The sequence below is a fragment of the Pyrus communis genome, chromosome 9, assembly GCF_963583255.1.
Source record: "Pyrus communis chromosome 9, drPyrComm1.1, whole genome shotgun sequence".
NCBI classification, from domain to species: Eukaryota; Viridiplantae; Streptophyta; class Magnoliopsida; order Rosales; family Rosaceae; genus Pyrus; species Pyrus communis.
Window position 1 is genome coordinate 7,483,042 of NC_084811.1, and position 21,851 is coordinate 7,504,892.

Sequence of the window (21,851 nt, forward strand, 5' to 3'; positions counted from 1 at the left end):
TCACTTTCAAGCGAAGAAGAATACCAACAAACCGTAATATTGAGTGACATTGATTGTATAAAAACAGATAGATGAATTTGATAAGAGTATTTAAAACCATTTATTTATTTGTTATAATGGATTGATTAAACAATTTTAATTTTTTTACAATTAAAATGATTGAAAAGTTTTGAGTAGGTGTCCTCGATGGGTAGGCAAGCATTGTTCGCAGAAAAATGTTCCACATGTGAAGGGTGTCCACACTTTGGGAAAACCGGTCTAAACCACAAATTCGTAAACCCCTCGTTAGGGTTTCTACTTTTCTCAAAAGGGTCTCTCTCTGGACTCCCTTCTTCTTCCCTGATTTTCCAACTCCGCGCACAGTTTCACCAAATTCCAAGGATTCTATAAGATTCTCTTCAAACCGCCAAAACCCATGTGAGATCAGCTAAGTTCGGCCTGACCCAAATTCACATACAGGGGAAAGATTGAAGCTTTCTAGAGGCAGAAAGAGATAAGGATAGAGAGAGGGTTTTGGATATGGAAGCTCGAGTTGGGGTGGTGGTGGAAGGAAAGCAGAGAGCTTCGAATTCAGCTCAGGGAGGCGTTGTGGATGGGGGCGCCAGGAAATTCTTGCAGCAGCAGAGCCAGGCGAACCAATCCCTGAATCAGCAGTCCCAGATAGGGACGGTGAACCAGCTTTTAGCTGGCGGTATCGCCGGTGCTTTTAGCAAAACCTGCACTGCGCCTCTTGCTCGCCTCACCATCCTCTTTCAGGTTCTTATTAATTTCAATGAATTTTTTGTGCTAATTTAGTTGGTATTAAAGTTTTTTGATATGGGTTATTTTGGGTTTGTGTTTTCAAGCATTATTGATGTTTGATGAATGGGTTCTAAGCGTTAGAAGTTGGGGCTCTGTTTTTCTAACGTGGGATATGAAATAAAGGGTTTTATTCTCTGAATTTTAGTTTTAGTTTCTTGTAAGAATTATGGAGAGTTGAGATTATGGCAAAAGAAAATACAGGGCACGGTGTGTTGAAGCTTGAAGATGTTTAATTGCTTTTGTTGGATTGGTGTTAGTTAAAAAATGTTCCTTTACACTAGAAAATTGACAAAGTTTGGGAGTATTTCTGTGTGGAAATGACATGCGTAAGATAAATATTGCTAGAAAAAAAGAAAGTTTGTTTTGGTGATTTCATGTCGAGTAGAGCCGTGGAAGTTGTGTTGGAATCTGGGGTTTAAGAAAATGATTAAGAGCAGAGACGTTTCCGTATTATTCAATTGCTCGTGGGTTTATGTTTTGCAATATGTTTGTGGTGGGAGGCTCATTTCATTTAATTCCTATGTAGCTATTTATACTTAAGGCTGGCTATCTTCCTTAGTTCAGAAAGATGAATTAACCCAATGGCTCATTTGGACGAGGGTCTTCAAGTTCATGGAACTTAGGCTAAATTTGTTAGGAACGCACTATAAAAATTAGAGAGGGACTTGAAAGTCACTAGATGCAATACATTTCATAGAAATTTCAAATTACACCTTGAAAGGCTAACTTTGTATTGCATTTGTAGTGTTTCAGTAGTTTGTAATGCATTTTTGACAATTGAGCCGAAAGTTCCTTGGAAATTTAAAGCCCTTGTCCAAACATTGGGAAAGGATGGACAGTTCCATATCATTATGTGTGATGGGATTTTGTTGAACTTTTCTCTCGTGCGGTGCTAGTGATGTTCCTGTTTGAAGGTGGTTAGTTGACTATTCCATCATTTACTTCGATTAGGTGCAAGGAATGCACTCTGATATTGCAACATTGAGTAAGGCTAGCATATGGCATGAAGCTTCACGTATTATCCATGAAGAAGGGTTTAAAGCATTTTGGAGAGGCAATCTGGTTACCATTGCTCATCGCCTTCCATATTCTGCCGTCAGCTTCTATGCTTATGAACGCTACAAGACCGTGAGTTAATACATGCCTTGACTGAATTCTAAGCTTGTTGAGTATAAATCAATGTTGTCCTTGCAGTTTGCTCTGGTTTCATCTGACCTCTTTTTATATTGCAGTTGCTGCATTCACTTGTTGATGAAAATTTTAGGGGTAATGCAAGTACTGACATGTGTGTGCACTTTCTCGGTGGTGGGATGGCAGGGTTAACCGCTGCCTCAGCCACATATCCACTGGATCTTGTGAGGACACGCCTTGCAGCCCAGGTATTGCAAAGATTTTTTTTTTTGTGGGTTAAGAATTAAGAACTAAGAAAAGACATCCGATTCTCATTGTAAAGTTTATTTATAACTTTCATTCCCTTCTAATTTTTTTTTTCAGTTTGAGTTCATTAGTGTATTCCAATTTTGTAGAGAAATGCACTATACTACAGAGGTATTGGACATGCATTTCATACAATTTGCAGAGAAGAAGGTTTTTGGGGATTGTATAAAGGACTTGGAGCGACACTTTTGGTATGCTTTATTTGCACATTTTTTTTCATTTTTTCATTTTTCATCTTTTATGGCTCATTTCTTCATTCCGTTGACACTAAATTCTATTTTTCTTCTCGCTGCGATACAGGGTGTGGGACCCAGTATAGCAATAAGCTTCTCAGTTTATGAGGCTTTGAGATCTTTTTGGCAGTCCCAAAGGTAAAGACTGCATAGCTGGTTGATTTGAGGCTGAACTTCTCGAGTCAGGTCTATTGTCCCTCTATTTATTAAGTTGTAATATTGTAGTTTTTAATTCTATTGACATCAGGCCCAATGATTCGACTGTTGTGGTCAGTCTTGCTTGCGGCAGTCTTTCAGGCATTGCCTCATCAACAGGTTAGTGATCTGTGACAGTCGGTTTGAAGCATGAATAGATGGAACATCTATTAGAAATATTATGGCGTGATGGACAGTGGAGAATGTATTTGCATCAGTAGATTCAGTACCAAATTTTTATATACATTGTGGTTATGAACAATACTCCATGTACGATGCCTTTAAAACCTATATAAATTTCTGAAGCGGATAGATGGAAAATTATGTTAGGACTTTCCAATTAGTTTTCTAGAATCTAGCAATAAGATTTTAGATTTGTTCTTCTGAATGATTATTTTTTTGCTCTTGTTTCAGCAACATTCCCTTTGGATCTTGTAAGGCGAAGAATGCAATTGGAGGGGGCTGGTGGTCGAGCCCGCGTCTATACTACGGGCTTACTTGGGACTCTAAGGCACATAACGCAGACTGAAGGCCTGCGGGGCTTGTATAGAGGGATAATGCCAGAGTATTACAAGGTCGTTCCAAGTGTAGGAATTGTCTTCATGACTTACGAGACACTGAAAATGGTTTTTGCCCGCATCCAATCAAGTGACTAGTTGCCTCTAGATTTCCCGTTTTCCGCCATCTGTCGAGCCAATGGAATTTCTCGAACTCAGTAGGGGTTTCCCGACGTATGAAGGTAGGGGAGAGGGTAAAGTTGGTTAAAGACACAACTTAGGTAGAGCAATAGTTGTGGTAGTTTGAGAAATATTATGGTGGTAAATTTTGCTGCTGCTGCTGCTGCCGTGTGACCGTATTGTTTATTCTTGTAGAGATTAGTTTAGCTGCATGAGTCACAACATGCTCCCCATTTTGACATGAGAAGTTGAGCAAACTTTTACGCATTCGTCGGTGGTCACCGTAACAATTTTGTTGTAGAAGCCCTTTTGTCTTCCCCTTGTGTTTTTCTTTTTCTTTTTTACTCTGTTGAAGTTTTAGAGTTTCTTCTTACATGTTTAAACCTTGTGTTTGGTCTGATTTTAACTTTTTTGTTTTAATTTACACCAAGGAGCTCTTTTAGGGAGTCCATTGGACAGAAAGGGAATTGCAACACTTTTGAAACGATTTTGCAAGATATATTCGTCGATTACAGAAAGACGTTCTATATATGTATAAATTCATTTTTACTCATCTTGTGAGAATTTATTAATTTTCTTTAACATACATCTTAGATTGTTGGATCCATCTTATCGTTTGTATTAAAGAAAAATTAACAAAAAGTCCTTAAAAAACTTCCCTTTTAATGAAAAGCATTTTTTTTTTTAAATGTATAATAAATAGTACCAGGGAAAGGTATAAATGTGGTTTTTCGTTAAAAGTGAACAATACCGAGAGTGTTTTGTTAAACCTTCCTTGTATTAAAGATGTACTACAATTATGAATGTTATACGACGACTATAAAAGTTAATTTGGGATCATGGGATGGGTTCTTAAGAGCGTCTCCATTGTTGTCTCTACCACCGTATAATCCCTATATGGAGAGTCAAGCATTCTCCAATGGGCCGGAAATGGAGGTTTTAAAGTATAGAGACTCACCAGAGTACTAAAGAAATTCCCATATATAGGGATGCTGTAAGGACTCCTAATGTGGGAGAAATTTTTCCAAGTGCCGGGTACACATGACATCTAGTGTTCCCTCACCTATTAGCATTTAGTTTTATTTATTTATTGAAAAATAAGATTGAAGGATATCCAAGATGTCAAATGCTAATAAGTGGGGAACACCAGGTATCATGTGTACCCGGCTCTTGAAAAAATTTCTCCTAATGTGGTGGGGCACACGTCCTTTTTTGAGTTGGGTGATGTCCCCACCAAGCGAAGGTGTGAAGCTGTTGTCTAGCCACCAAACGCACCCGACACGCACGAATGATTCTTACTTGCCTGACTTTTTGTTTTTGTTTTTTTTACTGTTTAAATCAAGCAAAACTAACAATGAACTTTTAATATTTTAGTCCTTAAATTTAAGGACACTTCCCTAAATGAATCATCAATGATGGTGGTGGGAGTCCCTAATAGGGATTCCAAATTGGAGATGCTCTAATGCTGGTAGTGCTACTAAACTTTTATTCCTATACCAATAAAAAATATGCTATGAGACAAAATTTGTAATTTTTCTTCAATACTCTAGGAAATGAAAAGTGAAGACCAACTCTAAAAAATTGAACGATTGATTCTTAAAAAATCGACGGTAAAAAACGTTTAAAAAGTCGAACTACTTAGTAGGTTGGACTATCGAAGACTTGAACCAACACAGTAAGACGGAAAGCAACACAATAAGACTTGAACGCCAACCCAACCACAAACCCGAATGACCACTGAGAATTTCTGGTGTGTTTGGTAGCAATGCACTGAGAGTTTCTCGTTAAAAATCTCTAGGTGTTCTGGAAGTAAGCAAACTGCAAGCAACAAAGCCTCCAACCATCCATCCAAACTATGTTAAAACCTGGTTGAGTATATGTTGTAGGCGCTGATTCATTCTTTTCCAAATACTAACGAATTTTTTTTTTTTACACTAATGAGCAAAAAAAGTACTGGTAACGGTTAATTTTTCCACCTGACATAGAACGAACAAAATAAGAAGCGAGTGATTTAAGTGCAAGTTTTTATTTTGGGCAGAAAAAGAAAGACGTTCATGCAACCAAATGTACAAATAAAGGACTTGTAGGTCAGTCGGTTAAATTATTTACTCTTAAAGAGAAAAAACACGATGACGTACGTGTTTATATAATGAAAATCACACAAAGCAATCATGAGCACCTATGTAGGTGGGAGTGCGACATGCTTCCACTTTCTTCCGCTTCTCATGGTGTTGGCACCACTATTTCTCCATGGCTGCAGTGATGGCAGAAGACTTCGAAGTCGACATGAAAGAAGAAAAACTATTCGTCCATTTCCCCTTTTCCGATTCGACAATGCCTATGAAAGAAGAAAAACTATCAGTGCGTAAATCCTTGTATGTCCTCAACTTGTCAAGTAATGCTTTCACTGGTGAAATCCCATAATCCCTAGGTAACTTGCGAAAGCTCGGGTCCTTAGATCTGTCAAGTAATGATTTGCCTTCGTTCTTGAATCCCTCAAATAATCAACTGGTCGGGAGGATCCCAACAAGTACTCAGTTTACTATGTTTCCCAAAGCCTTTGTGAGAATGTGAAGGTAAAAGAATCCCACATTAGTGAAAGAAGAAACCTTGTAAGAGCTTATAAGAGGTTGAGCCACTCTCCATATTGTCAATTGGTTTTATAATAGAATTCCAACTTTTTTCATAGTATCACAGCCAGGTTGGCTCACGTGTGAAGCCCAATGGTCACACATGTTCCACGTCACCTAATTCGTGTTGTCCACGTGTTTGACTTGACAATCCCCCGCATGTTTGATTTGACAATCCCCCACATGTGAAAGAGCGTGTGAGAATGTGAAGGTAAAAGAGTCCCACATTTGTGAAAAGAGAAACCTTACAATGGCTTATAAGAGGTTGAGTTACTCTCCATATTACTAATTAGTTTTATGATTGAACCCTACCAGAACAAAGAATTTTGGGGGCCTCCTTTGACTTTGAATAACAAAGCAGGATCATCTCCTCCACCAGCAGTCAATGGAAGTTACTGAAATTTTGGAGTTAGAGATTGATTGGGATCTTATCAGTGTGGAAATTGGATTTGCATTTGGCTTTGGATTTGCGGTGGTTGGGTCACTTGTGTTGTGCAAGAGATGAAGTAAATGGTACTACATAGCTATGTATAAAATCCTTGTTAAGACATTCCCTAAGCTTGATAAAAGAATTAGTCCTCACCGAAGACATGTTCACATAAATCATGTTGAAATTATTATGAGGGCAAATGCAGCTGGCCTACTTGTTATGCCTGTGTTTTGCAAGAAATTGGGCATTTGCTTCTGCTGTCACATAATTATGAAGTACGAGATGTAGTGTGAACTTGTTCTGTTACTTTTTTATATTTTGATGTTGCAAGTTTTTAATAGTAAAAGGTCGATAAGAACGACATATTAACGATCAAAATTTTCAAACCTTGTTCATTAGTTTTTTATTTATTTATTATTTTTTTAATCTTCTTTCTGATATAGGAATCAGCATTACTCATTATGATAACGACATATTCGAGATCAAATTTTCCAAAGTACAAAATTTGACACATAAAATACAAATCATAAAACTAAATGTGCTCACCAAAAAAACAGAATTAAACAATGGTGATCCAAGCAACACTAAATCAATTAGTTCTATTTATTTATTTAATGAGCTTCATTTGACTCTCTTCGCTTTTTTTGGCTTTGGTTCTTAGCTCTTAGCTTTTGTGTTTTCTCCTCTTTGTTTGAATTACTCTGTCTGTTTGATATCATGAACATTTACTCTGTTTTAGCTTTGGTTTTTCAGGATGAAGACTTCCTAGTCAAGCTAAACAACGACAAATCTGATGGAGATATTTTCCACAACCCTAAAGCCGCCACCGCATCAATGCAAGCTGAGCGGAGAAATCCCTTTGTATTCCGGTGACCTTCAGCATGTTAAATCCTTGGACATGTAAAGTTCCACCAGAGTTTGCAAAACTTACTTTCCTTTCGCTCTTTGAATCTCTCAAATAATGAGCTCGTGGGCAGGATCTCAACCGGTACTCAGTTTTCGACATTTCCAAAAGCTTTCACTACAAGAAACAAAGGATTATGGAGTCCACCTTTTAACGGTGGATAACAAAGCAGAATTGTCATCAACACCAACACTGAATGGACGCCTTCCAAATTGGATTTATGTTTGGATTTGTTAAGATCTCCCTCTGATTTATCAGTGTCGAAATGAGAATTATGTTAAGAACAAAAAGTGAAAATCAAAGTCTAAATACGAAATGTTTATCATGAAAAGCTTCACGCCATCGGTAGAATGCCACTTCCAAGTATCCAACCAAAAAATTAAACATGATTTCGTTAATTACCCCACTTGTAGCCTTGCAAAAGAGAGACTGAAAGTGCTTCAGAGAAAAAGTTTTTGGGATCCAAAAACACTTGAAGTGCTTTCTAGAATAAGCACCACTTCAAGTGTTTTTCCAACATTCACTTGTGTTTTTACTAAAGATTGATTTCAAAAATATTTTTACTAAAAATGCTTTCAATGATTTTTAAAAACACTTATAAATAAACTCTTAAAAAAAATCGGGAGTATAACGCACGTATCGAACGTGGGGTATACACACCGTTTCGTGAAGTTTTAGCTCGCTTCTCCACAATAGTCAGTCAACATATAAAACAACCTACGTTTTAAACCCCACAAGGGATATGGGGAAAGGCTTTGAAGTCAACAAGTCAAGCAAACACCAAATCTCGTAGAAACCTTTTCCACCAATTTAGTTACTGTTGTAAAATTGTGAACGTGAATGCTCACATTAACTTGTTAGTATTTGAAGATTTCAAAAAGGCTACATCATTAGCTTGTTAGTATCTGAAGATTTCAAAAAGACTACAATAGTAGCTTGTCATTATATGAAATTTTCAAAAGGAGCGGTCACCTCGCTTTTGTTTTTTGTTACGGATGTGGTTCTATATAAAGAGCATTCTGTGTGTAATTCCTACACAAAACTAAAAAGAAAGAAGTTAAAGTAATAATATCAGTACCTCTCATTTCCTCTTTCCTGTAATCTTTTTGGTATAGTTACAAAACTAAATAGTGTGATATCTTGCACCCAACTATTTCCTCTGCCTCACCTGCTTGTTGTACCCTTGCCAAGATTTGCTAGCACTGTGCCTGCTCCTAGTTCCCAATATAACAATTAGTTATATATTTTTATTTCTTGTTTGGTGTAGCTCCTAACTACTAACCTAGTGTTTATTTATGTTAATTTTACTGCAATTTTAGGTGGTGCAGTATAATCGCCTACCCTGCTCTGCATATTTAAATTTTTCTGCTGCTTAAGTGGCGCGGTATAATCGTCCACCCTATGCTATATTGTTTCAATGAGAGTGGTCCGGTACAATCGTCCTCCTCATTAATCATGTAAATCTCGAGCCTGAAGTTTTGAGCGTTTATCGTTTTGGCCTTAAGATCAAAATGAAAAATCTGTAAGAACCAGAAGTTCTAATACTACATTCATCCATAATACATATTATTGCAAGTTCTTACACACCTCATTCGCCTGAAGACAATACCTGTCCATCACCCGAAGGTGAAGCTGTACGACACTGGGTTACGCTAGTGAAGAAAACCATGGTCCATCACCCGAAGGTGAAGTTGTACGACTCCGGGTTACGCCGAAGAAGAGGTATATACAAAAATCTCCTCAACTGTGTCCTATGGCCATAGACGTCTACATATTTGTGTTGTGCGGATGTGTTGTATGATAACCCACTAGATAATCACCGAAAACATACCTCAAAATCTCATATCAAATTCGAAGCTCACAAGCTCAAAGCCTCATTTCATAAATCCATGATAAATCATATCCATAAATCCACTTAAATCACAATCATAAATCCAAGGAATTTCATAAGCAAAAACCCAATATTTCATAACCTTTATTAATACGTCATTTCGATGAATCATAATTATTTCGTAAACCACAAATATAGAAGTTCATAAAGCATAATATAAAACATACCCAATCATGAAATGTGAAATGCATGCTAGGCTAATATTTTATAAAAACATGAAGGTTTAGAAGGGGTCCACTCACAAGTATTCCACTACCAGAGAGTCGCTTGAACTAGCGAGGATGGTACCACTTCCTGTCGATGCACCTAAACACATATAGAGGCCATTTAGTCAAACTCTACTGAAACGGTCGAATTTGGGAAAACAGACAACGGATTCTGATTCAGGGCGCCAAAATTAGTCTAGGAAGGGTCCCCGCCGAAACCTGAAAAATTTTAACTCAAAAGTCAACATTGACCGATCAACAGAAATCAACGGGTTGGTCAACGGTCAACGGGTAGAGTTAACAAGTCAACGGGTCACAGTCAACTTGTCGGATTCGGGTCTGGGCTTGGGTAGTTGGATTGGGCCGGATTATAGGATTGGATCTGGGTTAGGTTAAATAGGTTGGGTCTGGGTTATTGGGCTAGGTTTATAGGTTAAGAGAGTTGAGCCTGGTAAGAGGGGAATAAGAAATTACCAATTTGAGGGTTGACCGTGGTCGAAGTTGGTCTAAATTTGGCTCAAAAGCCATTGGGTGTTGTAAAAAAAATCTGGAAATGTTTCCCTTCGAGGTTTCCTGCATCCAAAACTATACCACATATGTCAAAACTATCCTAATCGTGCCCTAAAACATGATTTAGGAAATTTAAGAAGGTTTTTGAAGCTCACTGTAGTTGGAGACAGCGAGTATTCACCGAAGAAACGTTTGCACAATGATGGTGATTGTGAAGAGAGAGAGACATCATCCTGGGCTAGGGGTTCGGGAGCATGACTTTGATTTGTGGGGAAAGATTGGTAGAGGTAGTGGTCCGTAAGGTGGCTCGCCGGAGAGGTGTGGTGTGTGGGTGTCGCCACTGTTGATGTAGAGGTAGAGCATGGGGAAATGTGAGAAAATGATAGAGAGATGAGGGATAGAGGTGGAGGTGTCTTGGTCGTGAGGCTTGCCAGAGTACAGCGACATGTGGTGGTGGTGGTGGTGTTGTGATGTTGCTCGGAGAGAGGGAGATAGTTTTTTTCTAGGAGAGACAAGGAGAAAAGGAGAAAAAGAGAGAGGGAGAGTTCTAGAGAGATCACGAGAGGGAAAGAATCGCCATGTGTCGCCATCTCAACGGTCCATTGAGAAATATCTCCAATTGCAAAATTACCAAAATACATGTATTGTTCCGAGTCCCGTAAAATCTTTGTTTTAGCTCCAAATTCACTTTCGCTTGCGCCCACACAATTGCAATGATGTGTACTACAAGGCTACGCTAAGAGAATGAATCTTACGTGACATGATAATGTGGTCAACAAAAGTCAACGTTTTTGCCTCGAAGGGCATTTTTCGTAAATTCACGTATTAAAATTATAAAAACTGTAATTTTTGAAGACGGTTGTTACATTACTTGGGTAGTGGATGCCTAGATCCATCTGGAGGAAGGGAATCTTAGAGAAACCATCAAGGAGGAAAACATTGCATCTTCTCAAGATCGGGCAAAAGCCATGATCTTTATCTGTCATCACCTTGATGAAGGACTAAAAAGTGAATACCTAATGGTTGAAGATCCATTAGCCCTCTAGAAGGCATTGATAAATAGATACAATCACCATAAAACAATGATTTTTCTAAGGGCTCATTATGAGTAGACACACCTAAGGATCTAGGATTTCAAGATGGTTGTTGAGTACAACTCTGCAATGTATAGAATTAGCTCCCAAATGAAGCTTTGTGGGGAGACCATCACTAAGGAAGATATGCTGAAAAAGACTTTCAGTACCTTTCATGCTTCAACATGCTTTTGCATTTGTAATATAGAGACTGAGGCATTACTGAGTATAACTAGCCGATATCGGTGCTCTTTGTGGTTGAACAAAACAATGAACTCCTCATGAAAAATCATCAATCCCAACCTACTGGATCGACGCCATTCCCAGAAGCGATTGCTGCTTCCCTTGAAGTGAATACCATATCATCTCGTGGCAATAATTACAAATGAGGACGTGGCCACATGCGAGGCCGGTGGAACAGAAAAGGCAAAAATCATGGTGTTCAGTTTCACAACCAGGGTCCAAGGCATAATTCAGGCCCGAGCTTCAAAAATGTAAATTGCCACAAAGGTAAAACTCATATGAATAACACTCCTAGAAAACCTGAAGGAGCCTGCCATATGTGTGGTGGCAATGGGCATTGGGCGCATACATGTCGTACCCCCAAAACATCTAGTGGACTTGTATCAAGCCTTCCTCAAGGAGAAGGGTGTCGAAACCAATTTTCTCGACTAGGCTAAACCAATGGATGTACCTGATCCAGTGTTTGATTTATCAGGGCAATTGAACACAACTTACCTAGATGTCTTTGATTTCATAGTGGAAATAGGGAATGAAGTGCGTTGATACGACTGAATCATTTCTGTTTGATATACTCTTATTATCTAAATTAGTAGTTTAAAACTCACATTTCAATTCAATAAATATGGCATTTCATTATGAATAAATTGTTTTTAAGTATGATTCCCTTACTCAGAAAGCATGGATAAAAACTATAGTTATTCTCAAAACAAGACCAACCACGAATACAATACTTCGAGATCGAAAATATTTCTCAAGCTTGATGCTTACAAAAGTAAAGGTAACAACTATATCAGGCCAATCAGATATAATTGAAGGTTCAGGAAAAGCCCAGATCATGTTACCAAATGGAAGAATATTGTCCATACAAAATGCGTTGTACGCTACTCGAGCCACTTGAAATTTGTTAAGTTTTAAAGACATACGTTTAAATGGATACCACATTGAAACGAAAAGTGCAGAAAATATGGAATATATATGCATTACCTCTAATGATACCCAGAAGCGTACATTGGAGAAGGTGCGTGGTTTATCGAGTGGATTGTACTATACATACATAAAGACAATTGAATCACATACAATCATGAACCAAAAGTTCATTGATCCAAAAATTTACATTCTTTGGCATGACCGTTTGTGTTATCCAGGATCTACCATGATGCGTAGAATCATTACCAACTCTAATGGACATCCATTATTGAGCAGACACATTGCTATATCAAATGATAACCTTTGCAAGGCTTGTTATCAAAGGAAGTTAGTAATTAGACCATCACAACTAAAGATTAATGTTGAATCCCCATCATTGTTGCAAAGAATTCAAGGGGATATTTGTGGGCCTATTCAACTATCTTGTGGACCATTTTGATATTTTATGGTTTTGGTTGATGCATCTACTCGATGGTCACATATTTGCCTATTGTCTACTCGAAATGTTGCTTTTGCAGGACTTCTTGCTTAAATAATTAAGTTGCATGCACAGTTCCCAGATTACCCTATTAAGCCAATCCAACTTGATAACGCTCTTGAATTTACATCTCAAACATTTGATGATTACTGCATGAAACTAGGCATTGCTGTTGAACACCCTATTCCTCATGTCCATACTCAAAATGGTTTAGCAAAAAAATTTATCAAGCGGCTTCAATTAATAGCCCGCACTCTGCTCATGAAAACAAAATTGCCAGTTTTAACATGGGGACATGCCATCTTACATGCTGCATTATTGGTCCAATTGAGACCTATAGCCAACTACCAATACTCCCCAGTATAACTCGTGTTTGGGCATCAGCCAAACGTTTCACATTTACAAGTTTTTGGTTGTGCTGTTTATGTGCCTATTGTACCGCCAATACGCACTAAAATGAGACCTCAGCGTAGACTAGGAATTTATGTGGGTTTTGATTCACCATATACATTAGATATTTGGAACCCTTGATAGGTGAAATGTTTACAGCTTGTTTTGCGGATTGTCACTTTGATAAGACAGTCTTCCCGTCGTTAGGGGGAGAAAAGACCGTTCTAGAAGAACAGCAAAAGCTGACATGGGTTGTACCCACCTTATCTCATTTTAAGCCAGGAAGCACTCAATGTGAAAATGAAGTGAAAACGATCGTTCAACTTCAAAGTATTGCTAATCAAATGCCAGATGCATTTAATGATGCTACGAAAGTAACAAAATTACATCTACCTGCTGCAAATGTGCCTGCAAGAATTGATGTCCCTATGGGACAAAATAAAGTGGCAGTGAATGATTTATCTGGTGCACGCCTGAAGTGTGGTATACCCCCAGGTTCAAAAGATTTAGCCCCTCAAAAGAGAAAGATGATGGCACAACTGAATCCAAATCAAATCATTCAGGAAAAGAAAGTGAATGACAAATCCAAAATTCATGATTCTGAAAAAGAAAATGTCCTTAATGAGACACATGTCCCTAAAGAGACAAAAGTACATAAAAGCAAAGATTTTTCTATAAATTATGCATGTACTAATGAATTGTGGGATCGAAATGATATAATCATCAACGACATGTTCGCATTCACAGTAGCCACTGAAATCATATTAAGCGATGATATTGAGCCCTGCTCTATTGATGGATGCAAATAGAGACAAGATTTCGTAAGTGGAAAGATGCAATCCAGGTATAATTAAATTCCTTAGAAAGACGAAGTGTTTTTAGACCGGTAGTCCAAACCCCGCCTGGTGTAAACCTTGTGGGTTACAAATGGGTATTCATAAGAAAGTGCAATGAGAAAAACGAGATTGTAAGATATAAAGCACGACTCGTTGCAAAAGGTTTTCACAAAGACCTGAAATTGATTATGAGGATACATACTCTCTTGTAATGGACGCAATTACGTTCCGTTACTTAATAAGTTTGGTGGGTTCAGAAAAAAACTTGACATGCGACTTATGGATGTTGTCATTGCGTATCTATATGGAGAATTAGATACTAACATATATATGAAGGTCCCAGAAGAACTTAAGTTGCTTGAAATGACTAACAAACCACGAGGTATGCTCTCAATCAAATTAAGGCGATCATTATATGGGCTAAAACAATTTGGATGAATGTGGAAAAATCATCTTAGTGAGTATTTGATCAAAGAAGGATATATCAACAATGTCATTTGCCTTTGTGTGTTCATTAAGAAATCAAATTCTGGATTTGCTATAGTGGCAGTATATGTCGATGATATGAACTTAGTTGGAACCCCTGAAGAGCTCAATAAAACGGTTGAATATCTAAAAAGCGAATTTGAAATGAAAGACATTGCAAAAACAAAATATTATCTCAGCTTGCATATCTAGTATCGTGTTAATGGAATTTTGGTCCATCAATTAGCTTACATTGAAGAAATCCTTAAGCGATTTGGTATGTACAAGGCTTATCCACTCAGCACGCTAATGGTAGTTCGGTCTTTGGACATTAAGAAATATCCATTCTATCTAAAAGAAGATGACGAAATGGTTCTTGGTCCAGAAGTACCATATCTGGGTGTAATAGGTGCTTTATTGTATTTAGCACAATGTACTAGACTAGAAATAACTTTTTCAGTTAACTTGTTGGCAAGGTATAGCTCTGTTCCAACAATTCATCATTGGAAGGGGGTTAAAGATGTTTTACAATACCTTCGTGGGACAACAGACATGGGTCTATTCTACTAAGAGAAATCAACAAATGATCAGATCCTTGTTGGATATGCAGATGCCGGTTTTCTCTTTGATCAGCATAAAACTCGCTCACAAATTGGATATGTGTTCACTAATGGAGATACAACAATCTCATGGCGCTCAACAAAGCAAACATTAGTTGCTACATCTTCTAATCACTTGGAAATACTTACTTTACATGAAGTAAGTCGCGAATGTTCTTGGTTAAGATTAATGATCCATCATATCTGGAATTCATGTGGTCTACCTTCAAAGACAGACACTCCAACTGTCATTCATGAAGATAATGCAGCCTGTGTTGCCCAAATGAAGGAAGAATTCATCAAGGGTGATAAGACTAAACACATATCTCCAAAGTTTTTTAGTGCACATGAGCTTCAGAAGGCTAAAGTTATTGAAGTCAGACAAATCCGTTCCAATGAAATCTCTACCAAGGTGCACGTTTCAGAAACTAGTGCATAATATCAGATTACATCGACTTACCAATCAGTCAAACTTGAAGAATGCGGAATCAGGGGGAGATACATATCTGGGGGAGCATCCATGATACGTGCATGTTGTACTCTTTTTCCTTCGAGTAGGAATTTTCCCACTGGATTTTTCCTATCAAGGTTTTAACGAGGCAACATAAGCATACTTAACACTATATCAACAATCTAAGCAAAGTTGTACTCTTTTTCCTTCGCTACGATTTTTTCCCATTGGGTTTTTCCGAGCAAGGTTTTAATTAGGCAACTAATCTTGATATGTGGGCATCCAAGGGTGAGCGTTGTAAAATTATGAAAGTGAATGTCCACATTAGCTTGTTGGTATCTGAAGATTTCAAAAAGGCTACAACATTAGCTTGTTAGTATCTAAAGATTTCAAAAAGACTATAGTAGTAGCTTGCCATTATATGAAATTTTCAAAAGGAGCGATCACCTCACTTTGTTTTTGTCAAGGATGTGGCTCTATATAAAGAGCACTCCATGTGTAATTCCTGCACACAACTAAAAAGAAAGAAGTGAAAGCAATAATATCAATATCTCTCATTTCCTCTTTCCTGCAATCTTTTGTGTTATAGTTACGAAACTAAATAGTGTAATATCTTGCACCCACTTCTCTCCTAGTGAAGCTTAGCTCTCTAACTTTTCTATTTATAACAGTTACCAATATATAATTTCGATAAAAATGAAAAAAAGAAAACAAAATGGTTATTAAATGGTCTCTTGGAGCTTGAAAATCGTTTCAATTTTTTGTTTTTGGTTTTCACCTTTTGTAATCGAGATAAAGAAAAATGGGAGATGAAATGGTTATACATGTGTAGATGATGTGCTAGGCCGTGCCGAACCGAGATTCAAATTACAACTAGACCAAAACAAACCACAGTTGAATAAAAGAAAAATAGACAAAGAAATAAAGATAGATTCGACAAATTCCTATCTACGTCCCTGGAGAGATATTACTCTGCACTACGAGAATAACAATATTACAGGATACAGTTGAGTTAAATTGACATAATCCAAACCAGAAACCCTTGTACACCTTTTCACAGTATTTCCCAAGAACACACTCCTAAGAGATTTTCCCTCTAGCTCTTTGTTTTTTCTCTTGCCCGTTCAACACTCTATTGACTTGCCCGTTCAACACATTAAGACCAAATTGGTCTTTGGATCACACCCCACCACACATTCTTTATATGCGTGTGTAATTATTCCCGCCAAAAAAAACAGAGCATACTAGCAAAGAAGAATAACTAGGGACCTGCATAAGCTGTTCCTTACTTACATTTGGTGTCACATATCAGCAACTTCTTCCGATGAAGACTCCTCTACTTTCATGTCTTTTCTTAATCTGCATATGCTATGTTTCACTCAGCTTCCAGACGTTTGTGGTCTCTAACCAATGTCCTAGCGATCAGCAATCTTTGTTGCTACAATTGAAGAGCAACCTCACATTTGACCCTGCAACATCTAAAAAACTAGTGAAGTGGAACAATGGCTCGGATTATTTCTCTTGGGAAGGAGTGTCCTGCAAAAAGGGTTGTGTTTCGAATCTGGACTTGAGCAGTGAGGCAATTACTGGTGGACTTAATAATCGAGTTCTCTTTTTGGTCTGAAGTCAATCGAGAACCAGAATTTGGCTTACAACTTCTTCAACAACACGAGGTTCTGGTTGAGATTTCACACCTTACGAGGTTGAGTAATCTGAACTTGTCGAATGCTGGCTTTGTAGGGCAGGTTCCAATTGAGATTTCACACCTTATGAGGTCGGTAACTCTTGATTTGTCTACCTTCTATTTTCCCGGAACCCCTTCACTGAATCTTGAGAATCCGAATTTGAATCTTCTCATTCGGAACTTTTTTGAGCTTGCCGAACTTTATCTTGATGGTGTAAGGATATCAGCACAGGGGAGCAAGTGGTGCCAAGCGATATCATCTTCACTCCCAAACTTGAGAGTGTTGAGCTTATCAACTTGTAATCTTTCAGGTCTTATTGATAGTTCATTACTGAAGCTTCAATCGCTTTCAGTTGTTTGGATAGAGAACAATTATGCGTCTACTCAAGTTCTGGAATTCTTCTCAAAATTCACAAATCTGACTTCCTTACTCCTCAGGAATTCTAGATTATATGGTGCACTCCCAAAGAAGATCTTCCAGGTACCTATGCTGCAGACTATTGATTTATCAGGCAATCAACAGCTTCAGGGTTCCTTACCAGAATTTCCAAAGAACGCATCTCTCCGGTCCTTGGTTCTAAGTGGGGTTAACTTTTCAGGGTTACTACCGAACTCTATTGGCAACCTCAAAATGTTGTCCAATATAGATATTTCACGGTGCAATTTCACTGGATCAATCCCAAGGTCGATAAAAGACCTTCATCAATTGGTTTATGTTGACTTGTCATTAAACAAGTTCAATGGTTCAGTTCCATCCTTCACTATGGCCAAAAATCTGACCCTGATCAATCTTTCTAACAATCAGCTAACGGGTCAGTTTAATTCCACTCACTGGGAAAACCTGACTAATATGATGAATCTCGACTTGAGATCCAATCAATTAGATGGGTCTATTCCGCCATCTCTGTTTTCCCTTCCCTTGCTGTAAAAGCCACAGTTTTCCAACAATCACTTCTCTGGTCAGTTGCCAGAATTCGGTAATATTTGTTCCCTAGACACCTTTGATTTGAGTAACAACAGTTTGGAAGGGCCTATACCCGTGTCAGTCTTTAATCTACGAGAGCTTAGAATACTCGCACTTTCTTCGAACAACTTCAGTGGGTCATTTCCGCTTAATGAGCTTCAACAACTGAAAAATCTTTGGGGTCTTGATCTGTCATACAACAACTTGTTGATTACTTATGTCGATCCTAATTCCTCTTATTCTTCATTTCCTCAACTTACGACATTAAAATTGTCTTCTGGAAAGTTGAGAACGTTTCCAGATTTCTTGAGAAATCAATCAAAACTAAGCACTTGGACCTTTCCTCAAACCAGATTCATGGTGACATATCCTACAGGATTTGGAAGTTGAGTAGTCTTAGTCAACTAAATCTTTCTTGCAACTCTTTGGTAACTCTAGAAGGTCGTTTCCTCAATATTACTTCTAATTTGTATGTGCTTGACCTTCATTCCAACCAGCTTAAGGGACCAATTCCAATCCTTCCACAATTGGCCACTTATCTAGATTACTCAAGAAATAAGTTCAGCTCTAGCATTCTGGCTGACATTGGTGATTTCCTTATGTACACCGTGTTCTTCTCTCTTGCAAGCAATCACTTCCACGGGATCATTCCAGCATCAATATGTCATGTGACATATCTTCAAGTTCTTGATCTGTCCAATAATTTCTGAAGTGACATGATTCCCTAGTGCTTAACTGCAAGGAACAGGTATCTTGCAGTACTTAATTTAAGGAGAAACAAACTTTCTGGCACTCTTCTCAATAATTTTCCTGAGCAATGTAGTCTACAAAGTCTAGACCTCAATGGCAATGTGATCGGTGGTCAGTTCCCAAAGTCTCTAGTCAATTGCAGAATGTTAGAGGTGTTACACCTGGGAAACAATCAGATAAGAGATGTCTTTCCGTGCTTACTGAAGAGCATATCCAGCTTGCGTGTACTTGTCTTGCATTCCAACAAATTTTATAGTTGCATTGATTGCAGCAGCTTCAAGCCCAATGTTCCCTGGCCAAAGCTTCCAATTATTGACATAGCTCGCAACAATTTCATTGGTGAATTACCAGTCTTTGGTTTGAAAAGCAGGAAAGCAATGATGGCTGAAGAAGATGATGCCGTGTCAAAGATGAATCACGTTCGATTTCAAGTTCTAAACTTTGATCAGGTATATTATCAGGATTCTATAACAATTACCAATAAAGGTCTGAAATGGAGTTGGTAAAAATTCTAACTGTTTTCACCTGCTACATTGACATCTCATGCAACAAATTTAGTGGATCAATACCTGAGGAAGTGGGAGAGCTGAAATCACTCTTTGGCCTCAAACTTTTCCAACAATACTTTCACAGGCGCAATCCCATCATCCCTAGGTTACCTACGACATCTTGAGTCCTTAAACATTTCGAACAAAAGATTGAGCGGAACAATTCCATCAGAGTTAACCAAACTTAATTTCCTCTCATTCCTGGATCTCTTGAACAATCAACTAGTCGGGAAGATTCCAACCGGCACTCAGATTCAATCTTTTTCAGCAGATTCTTTCTCTGGCAATAAAGGATTATATGGGCCACAAGTACCGCTAGGTAACAAAGATGACGGATCGGCAAGGTTTTCACCAACATTAGAAGGCAAACATTCAAATTCGGCACACGGAATTGATTGGGATCTGATTGGTGCTGAAGTTGGATTTATTGTTGGCTTGGGAATTGCTATTGGATCACTAGTATTGCACAAGAGATGGAGTAAACGGTATTACAAAACTATGTATAAAATCCTTGTTAAGATATTCCCTCAGCTGGAGGAAAGATTTGGTCCTCATCGAAGACATGTTCACATACACCAAAGGTGGACGCATTGAAATGATTTCGAAGAATAATACAGCGTGCTCAGCAGTCAATTTTCTCTTTGAAATGTTTTGTATTATGAGATGTAAGTTCCAGCAGATGGGACTAATGGGAGTGAACCTTCGTAAGCCTCCTCTGCTAGAATCTACTTGTCGATTAGCTCCTTACTTGGTAAGTTGTTGACAGTATATTTCGTCTGTGTTTATTAAGTGTTTGTGCTATTTTACCAAAGAAATATCTCAAAAACTTACCTCTCATACTTTCAACCATAATATATAATAATGATCTATAATTTCAACCTTTTTACTTCTTACTATTATTTTATAATTTTAATTACAATGTTCTTTCATCTTTACTGTTGCCTTGTTGGTAAAGAAATCAACATTCTTAATGTGAGATTTATATCTTATGTACAATTAATTTAAAAACACAACGATCCTGGATTTGAAAATTTCAATGAGAACTAGAAAAGTTGCCCGCACTTCACTACGAGTTTCGAAACCATTATCCGCGACTGACTTGAGAAACTTACGCGGTGACTTAGGTGCATGGAAGCCTTATAAAAGCGAGACTGACATGAAACATACACACTAAGAAATCACGCATTGCCTCATGTGTTACCTTATACCACATGGCATTGCATGATAAGTTTTGAATACCGCCACCTTAATGTTTCAGTTTCATGTGAATCGGCCAGTCGGGTTTGGGGTCTTTCTGGAATTGCTGACCGTGCTTATCTAAGTTCACTTCAGTAAATAAAGGTGGATGTTCGGTACCATTTTCATGGTCCTAGCAAAATGCTGATTATATGCAAAATAAAACTCCATACATATCATCACCAAAGAGTTTGAAGGAAGCTCCTATCATAAGTTGCGGTTTCAGATTCTTGTACAAAAAGGTGACCAATTTAGCACCTTCTGTCAACTTTCAGGAGGGACCTTGTGTTGGTATTTTACAGTTTACTAACTCAATACCAAAATATGTGGGTGATAAGTTTACAAACTCTATCACACCTCTTTCACTTTGCACTCTCAAATAAAATTGGACAAAGAAAGAAATAGAGAAAGGAGGGAAGCAACAAGCTTTGGCAAAACACTTGGACTTTGATATATGAAAAAGGTTTACAAACTGTTGGAATAAGAAAGCTTACAAGCTTCTTCACAATTGGAAGTGGGATTTGGATGGGATGATTTACAATGCTTGAGAGCTTGGGTATTTATAGCAAACCAAATGATTAAACTAAGATTATTTATTACCACACAAAACACATTAATTGCACCTAATAATTTTTATTCAACCATACCTAATATTGCCTAACTTTCAATGCCTAACTTTGACATTGATTTTCAACAATGGCTAGCACCAACTTGTTTTGAGTTGAATTTCCAACACACCTCCTCAAATCAAAACGCCTTCATTCCTAGCATTTCACGCAGTAGCTGGAATGTTTCAATTGGCAATGGCTTTGTGAAGATGTCTGCCACTTGTTCCTTGGTGTGACAGTAGACAAGTTCAATTGTCTTTTGCTTCACATGGTCCCTTAGAAAATGGAACCTGGTATCAATGTGCTTGCTCCTTCCATGTTGAACAGGATTCTTTGCAAGTTTGATTGCAGACACGTTATCTACGTGAATCACAGTCGATTCCACTTGTGGATGACACACTGACTTCAACAGATTTCTTAACCAAATTGCCTCACACACGGTTGAGGCTACAGCAACATACTCGGCTTCACATGATGACAAAGCAACAATTGATTGCTTCTTTGAAGTCCATGAGAAAGCTGTTGATCCTAGAAAAAACACATAGCCAGTTGTGCTTTTCCTTTCATCTTGGTCACCTCCCCAATCACTATCTGAATAACCAAATAATTTTGCATCTTCACCAAAATTATAAAATAGACCATAGTTTAGAGTACCTCTTATGTACCTCAAAATTCTCTTGGCGGC

At 38.0% G+C, this 21,851-nt stretch overlaps 1 protein-coding gene and 1 pseudogene across 1 annotated transcript; both read left to right on the plus strand.

Moving 5' to 3' along the window:
* The first annotated feature begins 223 nt into the window (after positions 1-223).
* LOC137745566 (uncharacterized) lies at positions 224-3,892 on the plus strand. The gene is made up of 7 exons (XM_068485535.1): positions 224-756; positions 1,753-1,929; positions 2,034-2,180; positions 2,328-2,429; positions 2,539-2,609; positions 2,719-2,786; positions 3,081-3,892. The coding sequence occupies exons 1-7, from the start codon at positions 520-522 to the stop codon at positions 3,320-3,322; spliced, it is 1,044 nt and encodes a 347-aa protein (XP_068341636.1). The 5' UTR covers positions 224-519; the 3' UTR covers positions 3,323-3,892.
* Positions 3,893-16,700: 12,808 nt separating this feature from the next.
* LOC137744300 (receptor-like protein 7) lies at positions 16,701-19,916 on the plus strand (annotated as a pseudogene).
* Positions 19,917-21,851: the final 1,935 nt, after the last annotated feature.